Below are 11,550 nucleotides of genomic sequence, written 5' to 3'. Positions count from 1 at the left end.
GACTATTATGACATAAATCATTTCTGCTCATCACAAAGTAGGTCTTACCCAGTCTTGTGTTTCAGCTATGGGAGTGAAGTTGTGGTTCCTCTGCTTCCAAGAATCTTAACATACCAAACACACACGGGCTGTTTCTCGTGCAGACTGGACACTCCTGCCTATTCAGAGAGATCTGGAGGCCATTTTCTCTCCCAGTAAAAGTCCGTCGTCTGGAATAGCCGATCTACCGACTTCACTTCCTCTCTCAGGAGTGCTGGAATCCTGAGTGCTGAGTCTCTGGATTAGTCCTTTCTCTCAGTCCTTCCTCTTATTACCAGTTTAGCTCAGGTTTATAAACTAAAGAGTTTACATTCTAGCTGACATTTTATCCAACGTTACCGAGATCACGAGAAGCAGACTATGTGTCCAGGAGGAAAGTCCAGCTGTGTTGTAATTCAGGTTTATGGTATTTAGTCCTTTCAATCATTAACTTCCAGACTTGAAGACTGAAGACTGAACTCAAGCAGTTCTGCAGTTCTTCTCTCCACCATTAGAGGGCAGGAGGTGAATAGAGGATTGCCAACCCACATCTGAATAATATGATAGTTATCCTACAATATGCTTCATGTTAATGGAAGATGTCTCATTATATTATATCATACACATGATATTGTCCATAAATCCTCTCTCTGGGAGGTTTGGGGTTAAAGTCTACTACCTGACCAGTGTAACTGCCCCCCTCCCCCCCCCCCCACACACACCTGTACAGTGTAACTGCCCCCCCCCCCCCCCCCCCCCACACACACACACACCTGTACAGTGTAACTGCCCCCCCCACACACACACACACCTTTACAGTGTAACTGCCCCCCCCACACCTGAACAGTGTAGCTGCCCCCCGCCACACCTGTACAGTGTAACTGCCCCCCCCCACACACACACCTTTACAGTGTAACTGCCCCCCCCCACACCTGAACAGTGTAGCTACCCCCACACACACACACACACACACACCTGTACAGTGTAACTGCCCCCCCCCCCCCACACACACACACCTGTACAGTGTAACTGCCCCCCACCACACACACACACACCTTTACAGTGTAGCTGCCCCCCCCCCCACAAAAAATGCTGTTTTAGAGACTGAACATTGATTCGTGATTTGATAATGCACTGTCTTAGAGACTGAACATTGATTTGTGATTTGATAATGCGCTGTCCTAGAGCCTTAACATATTGATTTGTGATTTGATAATGCGCTGTCTGGTCCCCCTACATGTATGAGGTGATACGAGAACGATACGATAGCTACACGTTACACACATAAACACACACTTTATATAGATACAAATTACACACATAAACACACACTTTCAGGAGGACAGACATTCTCCATTCATGTTCATGTCAACTGAGTCAGTTTGAAAACAGAATGACAGTCAGCAACAGTGTTAACAGTATGCACACACACAGAGTTAAATGTTTTTCAATTAAATTGAACAACTATGAAGTTAAAAAGTTACATTTTGTTTTCAGATCTGCCATTGTGGTCAACGATACGACACTGCTCTTGTCTCCTGTAAGGTGTTAAAACAATCAGATCTTCCACAAAATGAGAGGAATGTATTCATTGTTCCATGTGTTTCAACATAAACCTCATCCCCAGGCTGCCAGGCACTGAGACACTGACTAACCTCTTCTGTTCAAAAGCACATTACCCTACATCACAGTTATGTCACAGCTCATAAATAAGTTAATAAATTAGCGCTCTATACAAGCCTTAGGTCCACCTCATATTTGTCATCATACAAAATAAAATGAATTAATGATCTAAAACCAGAAAATGTAACACAGGAATGCACTGCTTTTAACAGCTCACTGCTTTTGTGAAGCAGGTTATATTAAGGCACTGGGTTGTTTTATTGTTTGCTGATTTGTGTGAAAAGTAAGATAACTTTCCCCAATATGTTCAGATGAAATACGCTGCCCAGATACAGCACACGTTGACTAGCATGTGTATGGGACATGAGGGGGTTTGTTGTGCTGGAGTATATAAAGATACTGGTATTTAGTCAGGCACCTGTTGATGTATGTATGTATGTATGTATGTATGTATGTATGTATGTATGTGTGTATGTATGTATGTATGTGTGTATGTGTTTGGATGTATTTCATATGTTTGTTTGTTTGTTTGTTTGTTTGTTTGTGTATGTATTTCATATGTTTGTTTGTTTGTGTATGTATTTCATATGTTTTGGTGTTTGTGTGTGTTTGTATTTCATATGTTTGTTTGTTTGTGTGTTTGTTTGTGTATGTATTTCATATGTTTGTTTGTTTGTGTGTTTGTTTGTTTGTGTATGGCTCATATGGTCAGGTCGTCTGATCGTGCTCTGCAGCTGCCCCTGCTAAGGCGGCTCAGGCTCCTGGTCTCCTCCGCTCGCTCAGAGTTCTCCAGCTCCTCCTGAGCCCCAGAGGCTTTCCTCACCTCCTCCTGCACCTCCTGCACACCTCCCAGCTCCTCATGCACCTCCTGTACAGCTGTCACCTCCCTCACCTCCTCCATCGCCTCCTTTGGAGACTTCACCTCTCCACACACTACCTCTTCTCCTGGGTCTTCTGCATCTTTACTAAGTTCCAGGGGTTTCACCTGCTTTGTCAGCTCCACTAAAGGCTTCACCTCCTTTCCTAACTTCCCTGGAGATCCCACCTCCTTTCCTACCTTCCCTGGCGATCCCACCTCCTTTCCTAACTCCCCTGGAGATCCCACCTCCTTTCCTAACTCCGCTGGAGGGTTTGCCTCTAGACACAGCCCCTTAGGCTTCACTTCATCTCTCTCCTGCGCCTCCTCTCTCTCCTCCCCTCCCACTGCCTGTGGTATTGAAATCACCCCCTCCTCTTTCACACCCATTACCTCCTCCTGTGGAGACAACTTCTCTTCCTCTTTCTTAGCAGGAGGAACTACCACCTCCTTGTCTGGTGTGTGGGTCTCATATTTGATCTTCTCCTCCTCTGCCACCTCCTCCGGTGTGCCCTCCGCTGTGGATTCTCCCACCTTGTCCTCAGCAGTAGACAGCTCCTCTTTAACCTCCTCTGCCAACTCCTTAGGGCATTGCTCCTTCTCCTCTACCCCATCTACTCTCTTCTCCTCCCTGGCCTCCTCTCTGTCCTCCCCCTTCTCCTCTTTCAGCTCCTCCTGCAGATCTTCTTTACTCTCCTCCACCCCACCCCTCTGCTTCCTGAGACTCCTCTGTCACCTCCTCATCCTCCTCCTGTTGTGCTGCCGTACTCTCCTCATTCTGTTCCTGTGCCTCCTCCTCTTTCTCCTCCTCCAGATGGGTTTCAGCAATTTTCTCTGCCCTCACTGTGTGTTTGTGTAGGATGGCTGACTTTGCGGCAGTGAAATAAAGGCTGTGAGGCAGTGTTTCAAATATTTAGGATTAATCCAAAAGGTTTTACTCGCCCGTGGCAGAAGGCAAACATCTTAGTATGGAGAAAAACATCGAAAAGGAAAAAAAAACTCCAAACAATAATTTGCAATAACTAAATAACTTCAAAATAACAGACACTTTCAATAATCAAAAGTAAGCTCCATGTAATTTTCCACTCAACTGTCAGAGGTGTTGGCTGCTGTTCACCTTAGACCCATCTGACTTTCACATGATTTGCGCTGGCATTTTACTTGCGCAGCCTAAACCATTTTACCTATCCTAAATCAATTATCTTTAAAATAATACCTATTCTGCCTAACTATCAATAAATACTAGTGCTGTCAGTTTAACGCGTTATTAACGGCGTTAACGCAAACCCATTTTAACGCCGTTAATTTTTTTATCGCGACATTAACGCGATTTTTTTTTTTTTTAGATAAACATTCTTTTTGGCCACGCAAACTGTGTAGTAGGCTAACGTTACGGTTTGAGTGAATGGTGAGCGCGATACGGCGAAATAGATGATAAAAAGCTTCTGAATGGAAAGTTTACTTTTAAAAGTTGTGCAAAAGAAGCCAGCTTCACTGTTGTCTGAAAATGTCAATTGTCTTAGCTATGTAAAATGTTTGCCATGCGATGTATGGATGGCTCTTCCGTGATGGTATGTTATATGTTTGTGTCTTACAGATGCAGTGATTGTGGTGAAATGTAGTTGTCGGGGTTTGTGGGCAAAATAAACATTGTGTTTGTATCTCGCTCTGGCTACTCCATTTGTCCTGTTCAAGTACAATGTTAGCGGTAACGGGCAGCCGCACCGTTACAGTGTGCCTATGCGTCTCCTTGGTGGTGCGGACGCTTCCCTGGTCGGGCGCCTCCAGCGGGCAGCTCAGGAACTCGGCTGCCTCATCGCGCTCCTTGTAATTCTCCGCCATGTGCAGGTGGCCCACATAGACCAGCGATGGCGTCAACAACGAAGATGATCTGCAGCACCCACAGGCGGATGTGCGAGATGTTCTCGCAGCCGGGCTGGAGTGCTGCTGGTGTGAATGAGAATATCTCCACATCATGAGCTCCTCCTCTCTGCTGCTCCTCAGGGACGCTGCCATGTTTTATAGAACTGCCACTTTACCACTCCAAATCTCCTGACAAGCTAAGAAAGATGGGCTGAGCATGAGTGAATGTGGTCATGGAAGCCTTTTTATAAATTTCAAAACACAAACATCATCAATAACATGTCATTGTTACGCTTTCAGGAGTGAAGGACCCACTAGCAGACAACACAGCTCAAGGTTCAGAGTTAGTTTTAATACAGTTCTCAGGCAACAAACCAAGGGCAAAAGACAGTCTCGTAAATCAACAGGCAGGCAAAAGGTTAAAAATCCAACCGTCAAACAGAGTCCAAGGCAGAGGTATCCAAAACACAGAATCCAAACAGGGTCAGGTCAAAAACCAGGCAAGGGTCAAAATCACAGACAGGCAGACAGGCAGACAGGCAGACAGACTACAGTGAGACTTACTAATCGCTGGACCAGCCCAAGTAATAAACTGGCACGATCTGGCAGAGACTGCCAGGCTCACCGGGCTTAAATACCCACAAACCAATCACAACAAACAGAAATCAGGTGTGATCACAAAAGGGGCGGGAAATCAAACAAAGACAGGGTGGATTCAGAGACACATGTCATTTCAAAACAAAAACAGAAGGCACATGACACCACCACATGATCAAAACGTAAACAAAAGCACACGTTGCCGGAAAAACAAGAACTTCAACAGCAGAATAACTAACAGTAATAAGTATAAAACCTGAATGAAAATAAACTTAAATATGCATAAATATTTACATTATACATACAGTCAGTAGGTAATATGTCAAACAAAACCTTCATCATTTAACCTTCATCTTTCATATACATGGAGAGTTCTAGTGCGAGCAACACTCATAGGAACATGCTTCTGTTCTATGTGAACCTCCTTCTGTTCTCTGTCAGCCTTGTTTCGGTTCTCTGTGAGCGTACTTCTGTTCTATGTGAACGTGCTTCTGTTCTATGTGAACCTCACTCTGTTCTTTGTAAGCCTGGTTCGGTTCTCTGTGAGCGTACTTAGTTTCTCTGAGAACGTGCTTCTGTTGAGTCCACTCAATGGTCAAATCAGCTGCCCTGAACTCAGTCAGTACAGGATCGCAGTGACTCAGTCTCTAAACTCTGACCTCAGGTTTGTGTCCACACTTGAGATTACATTATTTGTTGCAATTCCCAACCATTTCCAGTACCTTCACAGTTGAAGGCTTACAGTTCCAGGTCATAACAGGTTTTCAGACAGAACAAACTATTTGTGAAACACCAATTTTAGTCCCATTCTTCCCCAGAAGCCAGTCATGAGAAGTGTAAAAGCCCTGCCTTGTATTTCACAGTAATTGTACCCATTAGATAGTACTGCCCACAGATGGTTCACAGACATGAGCCTGACAAAGTCTTCAGGAAACACTGTTTCTTTCCATCAGAGTATCAGTTAACGTACACATTTAACATTATTAAAAGTGAAGAGATACTCTGCAGATCCACCTGTATATTGACTAAACTATCCTGAGGGGTTTAAGAAGGCGTAGGAGGCCCCTTCTCTTCCCCTTCAGCGCAACCATGCTGATCTTGCTCTCTACTCTCAGTGATCTGTGATCTTTCTCTTCCCCTTCAGCTCTACCATGCAGATCTTGCTCTCTATTCTCAGTGATCTGTGATCTTTTAATGGCTGTGTTTCTGGAAAGGCCATAATGACAAACATCCCTGACACACTACATATTATTATTGATGTAATGCACAAGCCATCCTGATGAGTTTCTACTGATGAAGGCAGGAACTCCTACTATTGCCCTTTGAACTCTGACCCCTACCATCCTCCTCTCCCTCTCCGCTCTCAGTCTCTCCTGCAGCTGTAAAACATCCAACTGCATTCTCTCCATCTGCCTATTCTTCCCCTCCATCTGTCTGTCCTTCTCCACCATTATTCTGTTCTTCTCCTCCATCTCTCTGTTGAACTCTCCCTCCATCTTCTCCTTGGTGATGGTGATGTTTCTCTGTAGTTCAGGCATGATGATCTTCATGAGGTTTCTCTCTGCTTCAGCCCTGGCCTCTCTCTCATAGCTCTCTCTCATCTCCTCCATCTCCTCTCTGTGTCTCTCCTCCATCTCGCTCCTCTCCTTTTCTCTCTTTTCTCTCACTCTGATCAGCTTTCTTTCCATCTCCTCTCTCTGTGTAATCTCTCTCTTTAACTCTCTCTCCATCTCCCTCTTCTTCTCCTCATCCCTCTCTTCTTTCATATTTCTCTCCAGCTCTGTTGTTCTTTCATTCAATATTCTAATTTCTCCTTCATGCTGTTGAATCTCTCCCTCCATCATCTTCAGAGACTCCTGAACATTTTTAGCAAGTTCCTCTCTTCTCTCTCTCTCCTCCCTCAGTTTCCTCTCCTCCACCTCTCGTTCTTTCTGTATTCTTCTCTCTATCACTCTGAGCTGTTTCTCTGCCTCCTGGTAGGTCTCACTGCTGTAGAATCTCTCTCTGTTTCCTGACACCATCTCTTCTATCTTCTCTAGCAGCTGTGTGATCTTAGTGTCGTCAGGCCTGTCCTTAACATTGAGAAGGTGACACCTGTTCCCACATTTCTCTACCAGCTGCTGGAGCTCCTGGCTCCCTGTCTGGAGCAACTCCTCCACACTCCTCTCTCTCAGCCCCTCAGCATGGGTGAAGAGGATCAGTGTGTGTCCCCAACAGCCCTCCCCAAACATGTCCTCCATTTTCTCCAGCATCCTCATCTCCTCTCCTTCAGACGGCTCCACTGGAATCACCAAGAGGAAGGCGTGAGGTCCTGGGGCAGAAAGACTGACACAAAGCCCCACATCCTGTCTTAGGTCCTTCTCAGAGAGTCCACTGCAGAACCAGTCAGGAGTTTCCACCACGGTCACCCGTCTCCCAGCCACCTCCCCCTGTCTGCTCTCACTGTGCTGGGTCTCTGTGGATGTGTGTGTGGATGTGTGTGTGCTGGCCTGCCTCCCAAACTCCTCTGAGCCCAGGATGGTGTTTCCTGCTGCCCACTTCCCAGCAGTGCTCCCCCCCAGCAGCACCAGCCTCAGCTCAGACACAGCAGGAGACACTGGGGGCGCTGGACCAGGACTCTCTCCTCCCACTGCAACACACACACACACACACACACACGCACACACACACACACACGCACACACACACACACACACACACACACACACACACACACACACACACACACAATCACAGTAAACCATCACACACAGCTCAGTTATAACATAATCACAACAAGCAAACTAAGTCTATCATTTGTTAGTGAGCCAAATATGGACTCTTTCAACCTATGCAGCCAACTGTCTGGTTGTCATGGCTACTACTAACTAATAACTATGCAGCTTCCAGATCTAGTGTTAGCTATAGCTAGATAGGCCGCCATTAATGCTTCATTAAATATTCATTCTTTTTAGACATCCATCCAGCATCCATAAAGTACATCTGTCCAAATGTCCAGGGTGGTAGGATCACATTGCTTGAATGCTACACATGAGTTATTCAACAGCTGTGAGAATGTTACACCCATGACCTGAGCAGAGACACTGATGACTTACTGAATGGAGGGTCATCCTTACTTCTTCTTCTCCTGTGAGGAGGATCTGGATCTGGGAGCCCAACAGAAACAGAAACAGAAACTGGATCAGAAGCCCATTAAACTACAGGGATTAGTTCCACATGCTGGATGGCAGGACTGTTTAGTGTCTAGAGTGTATTAGGTTTGCATTTCTCATACTCACCATCTACAGGACTCTCTCCTCCCACTGCAGAAAGACACACACACACACACACACACACACACACACACACACATAAAGAGTTTAGAAATCAGTAGTCTTTGTAACAGATTATCCAGTTATCATAAACTGTAGAACACTAAATCAGGACATTGACAATATCAGAGTGTGAAGATTATTTATGAAATGTGGTAAATGACTGATGTGTTGGGCTAACTGGAGTCAGTGGTGAAGTTGGGAAAAAATGGTGCAGGTGATGGTTGTTTTGGTAGAAAAATATATAAAATGATTTATTTTCCCGGGGAAATTAGTCTCCTAGATTGTCATAAGCCAGGTTAACTAATGCACCCAAAACCATATACAGTATTTACCCCTTCCACACACCACACATATCATTGACATACATACATAGGAAACATAACAATAAATGGGACATGAAATAGTGGGTACCGCACTACATGGATGGTGAGGTGTGTGTGTGTGTGTGTGTGTGTGTGTGTGACTACCGCACTACATGGATGGTGAAACGGGTGAACAGTGACAATGGTGGTTTACGTGTTTTCTGCGGTAAAATCACGTCATGAAGTCAGCACCTATCGTGCCATCTCTCACCCAGTTAACAATGTACCTAGCCGTATGGAGAGGGTGGCTAGTAAAATACATAACCAGGCATGTGTGTGTGTGTGTGTGTGTGTGTGTGTGTGTGGGTGTGGGTGGGTGTGTGTGTGTGCGTGCATGCGGGTGTGTGTGTGTGTGTGTGTGTGGGTGTGAGTCCAATGTCTCTCTCCCACTCTTGCAGGGCAACATGAGTCAGACTCCATACCTGCGGAGTGTGAATGGGTGAGAAGGAGGGATTTCACCTTCTCACAGACTTCTACAGAGGTGCTTTCAAATTTGTATTATTAAATTAATAACAAACATGAAGACTTACTATTTGGATGAACCCCATCCATACTGTCTCTTCTCCTGTGAGGAGGATCTGGATCTAGGAGTCCAACACAAAGAGAAACTGGATCAGAAGCCCATTCAGTTACTGTAGTAGCTACTGAAGTGTTTGACACTGTGAACAGCACTGAGTGAGACAGGATTAATGATACTGGGGAGGCTCTCCTCCTGATGCAACACAACACAGACATATAGAGACTGACTCTCCTCCTGATGCAACACAACACAGACAGATAGAGACTGACTCTCCTCCTGATGCAACACAACACACACATATAGAGACTGACTCTCCTCCTGATGCAACACAACACACACATATAGAGACTGACTCTCCTCCTGATGCAACACAACACACACAGATAGAGACTGACTCTCCTCCTGATGCAACACAACACAGACAGATAGAGACTGACTCTCCTCCTGATGCAACACAACACACACATATAGAGACTGACTCTCCTCCTGATGCAACACAACACACACATATAGAGACTGAGATCTAAAGGGAAAACAGGAACTGGAGCTGAGATGTGTGAGTATGTCAGAGTGTTTATACCATGTGAGTGAAAGTAGCAGTTCATTTAATGGATAATTAGTTTAGAAAGAGAATCACTTTGATTGGTCATTTGGACCTCAACACACGGTCTATGTCACTAAACACTTAGGATACACATCTCTTCTCTCACACTCACCAGTCAGATGTTCTCTTTCTCTCTCCTCCAGCTCTCTGTCTCTCTCCTCCAGCTGTCTGTCTCTCTCCTCCAGCTCCCTGCTTTGTTCTTGTAGTTGGGTTCTCAGGTCCTGTAGTTGACTGTTCCTGTCCTGCAGTTCCTTTTCCAGTGACTCCAGTTGTCTTTTACTGGTCTCCACCTTACTGGTCATGTTCTCCAGTAGTCCCTCTCTCTCCTTATCTCGTTTAGTCATGTTATCTAGATCTGTCTCTCTCTCCTGGAGGAGTTTATTCTTCTCTTCTAGTTGTTTCTTTGTCTTCTCCATCTCTTTGTTCTTGTCCTCTAGTTGTTGTTTTGTCTTCTCCATCTCTTTGTTCTTGTCCTCTAGTTGTTGTTTTGTCTTCTCCATCTCTTTGTTCTTCTCCTCTAGTTGTTGTTTTGTCTTTTCCATCTCTTTACTATTCTCCTCTAGTTGTTGCGTTCTCTTCTCCATCTCTTTATTCTTGTCCTCTAGTTGTTGTTTTGTCTTTTCCATCTCTTTATTCTTCTCCTCTAGTTGTTGTTTTGTCTTTTCCATCTCTTTATTCTTCTCCTCTAGTTGTTGTTTTGTCTTCTCCATATCTTTGTTCTTGTCCTCTAGTTGTTGTTTTGTCTTTTCCATCTCTGTGTTCTTTTCCTCTAGTTGTTGTGTTGTATTCTCCATCTCTTTATTCTTGTCTTTTAGTTGTTGTTTTGTCTTCTCAATCTCTTTATTCTTCTCATCTAGTAGTTGCTTTGTCTTCTCCATCTTTTTGTTCTTGTCCTCTAGATGTTGTTTTGTCTTCTCTGTCTCTTTGTTTTTGTCCTCTAGTTGTTGTTTTGTCTTCTCCGTCACTTTATTTGTCTCCTCTAGTTGTTTCTTTGTCTCTTCTAGTTGTTGTTTTGTTTTCTCCATCTCTGTGTTCTTGTCCTCTAGTTGTTGTTTTGTCTTCTCCACCTCTTTATTCTTCTCCTCTAGGTGTTGTTTTGTCTTCTCCATCTCTTCATTCTTCTCCTTTAGTTGTTGTTTTGTCTGTTCTATCGCCACCAGTCTCTTCCTGCTCTCTGTCAAAAGTGTAATCTTTTCATCCTTGTTCTCCTCCAGCTGTTTGTCTCTCTCCTTCAACCCCCTCCCTTGTTCTTGTAGTTGGGTTCTCAGGTCCTGTAGTTGACTGTTCCTGTCCTGCAGTTCCTTTTCCAGTGACTCCAGTTGTCTTGTATTGGTCTCCACCTTACTGGTCATGTTCTCCAGTAGTCCCTCTTTCTCCTTATCTCTTTTAGTCATGTTCTTTAACTCTGTCTCTGTCTCCTGGAGGAGTTTATTCCTCTCCTCTAGTTGTTGTTTTGTCTTCTCCATCTCTGTGTTCTTCTCCTCTAGTTGTTGTTTTGTCTTTTCCTCTAGTTGTTGTTTTGTCTTTTCCATATCTTTATTCTTCTCCTCTAGTTGTTGTTTTATCTTCTCCATATCCACCAGTTGATTGCTTTTCTTCATTAACTCAGCAGTTGCCTTCTGCCATGCAAGCAAAGCTGGGAAGAAACATGTTGTGATATTTTCAGTGTTGTAGCGTTGACTATTTTATGAGTAGACAATTTCAATATCTAGTAAAAAAAACAGTGTACAGTTAATTTCCAATCCCTCTACTGCTTAATACTGTTGCATTTCTGTCACAGTCATGTTTCACTC

The 11,550-nt window shown here is 44.4% G+C and overlaps 1 protein-coding gene and 1 long non-coding RNA gene across 2 annotated transcripts in view; both read right to left on the bottom strand.

Annotated features, from left to right (window-relative positions):
* LOC122128943 overlaps positions 1 to 128 on the bottom strand; it is a 3,329-nt gene extending 3,201 nt beyond the window's left edge. Inside the window, exon 1 of the long non-coding RNA XR_006151699.1 lies at positions 49 to 128. This is a non-coding gene — a long non-coding RNA (uncharacterized LOC122128943). The remainder of the gene's footprint in view (positions 1 to 48) is intronic.
* A 2,213-nt stretch (positions 129 to 2,341) lies between these two features.
* On the bottom strand, positions 2,342 to 10,226 carry LOC122128946. The gene is made up of 9 exons (XM_042704005.1): positions 9,877 to 10,226; positions 9,330 to 9,345; positions 9,164 to 9,217; positions 8,053 to 8,103; positions 6,636 to 7,586; positions 4,986 to 4,989; positions 4,174 to 4,388; positions 2,884 to 3,015; positions 2,342 to 2,724 (listed from the first exon to the last, which is right to left on the bottom strand). Exons 1-9 carry the CDS (start codon positions 10,213 to 10,215, stop codon positions 2,342 to 2,344), a joined length of 2,145 nt encoding a protein of 714 aa, XP_042559939.1. The 5' UTR covers positions 10,216 to 10,226.
* Between the last annotated feature and the right edge of the window lie 1,324 nt (positions 10,227 to 11,550).

Source organism: Clupea harengus, unplaced genomic scaffold, assembly GCF_900700415.2.
Source record: "Clupea harengus unplaced genomic scaffold, Ch_v2.0.2, whole genome shotgun sequence".
NCBI classification, from domain to species: domain Eukaryota; kingdom Metazoa; phylum Chordata; class Actinopteri; order Clupeiformes; family Clupeidae; genus Clupea; species Clupea harengus.
This window is presented reverse-complemented; position numbering and strand designations above follow the sequence as displayed.

What these genes read in the sequence shown, in the direction of transcription:
- LOC122128946 (XM_042704005.1), bottom strand. Translation starts at nt 10,215, where the DNA reads ATGGAGAAGACAAAACAACAACTAGAGGACAAGAACAAAGAGATGGAG. An exon ending in TAAGGATGACCCTCCATTCA is followed by an intron (nt 7,587 to 8,052) that starts GTAAGTCATCAG and finishes TGTGTGTTGCAG; the next exon opens with TGGGAGGAGAGAGTCCTGGT. An exon ending in ACTTGAACAGGACAAATGGA is followed by an intron (nt 3,016 to 4,173) that starts GTAGCCAGAGCG and finishes GAGAATCCACAG; the next exon opens with CGGAGGGCACACCGGAGGAG.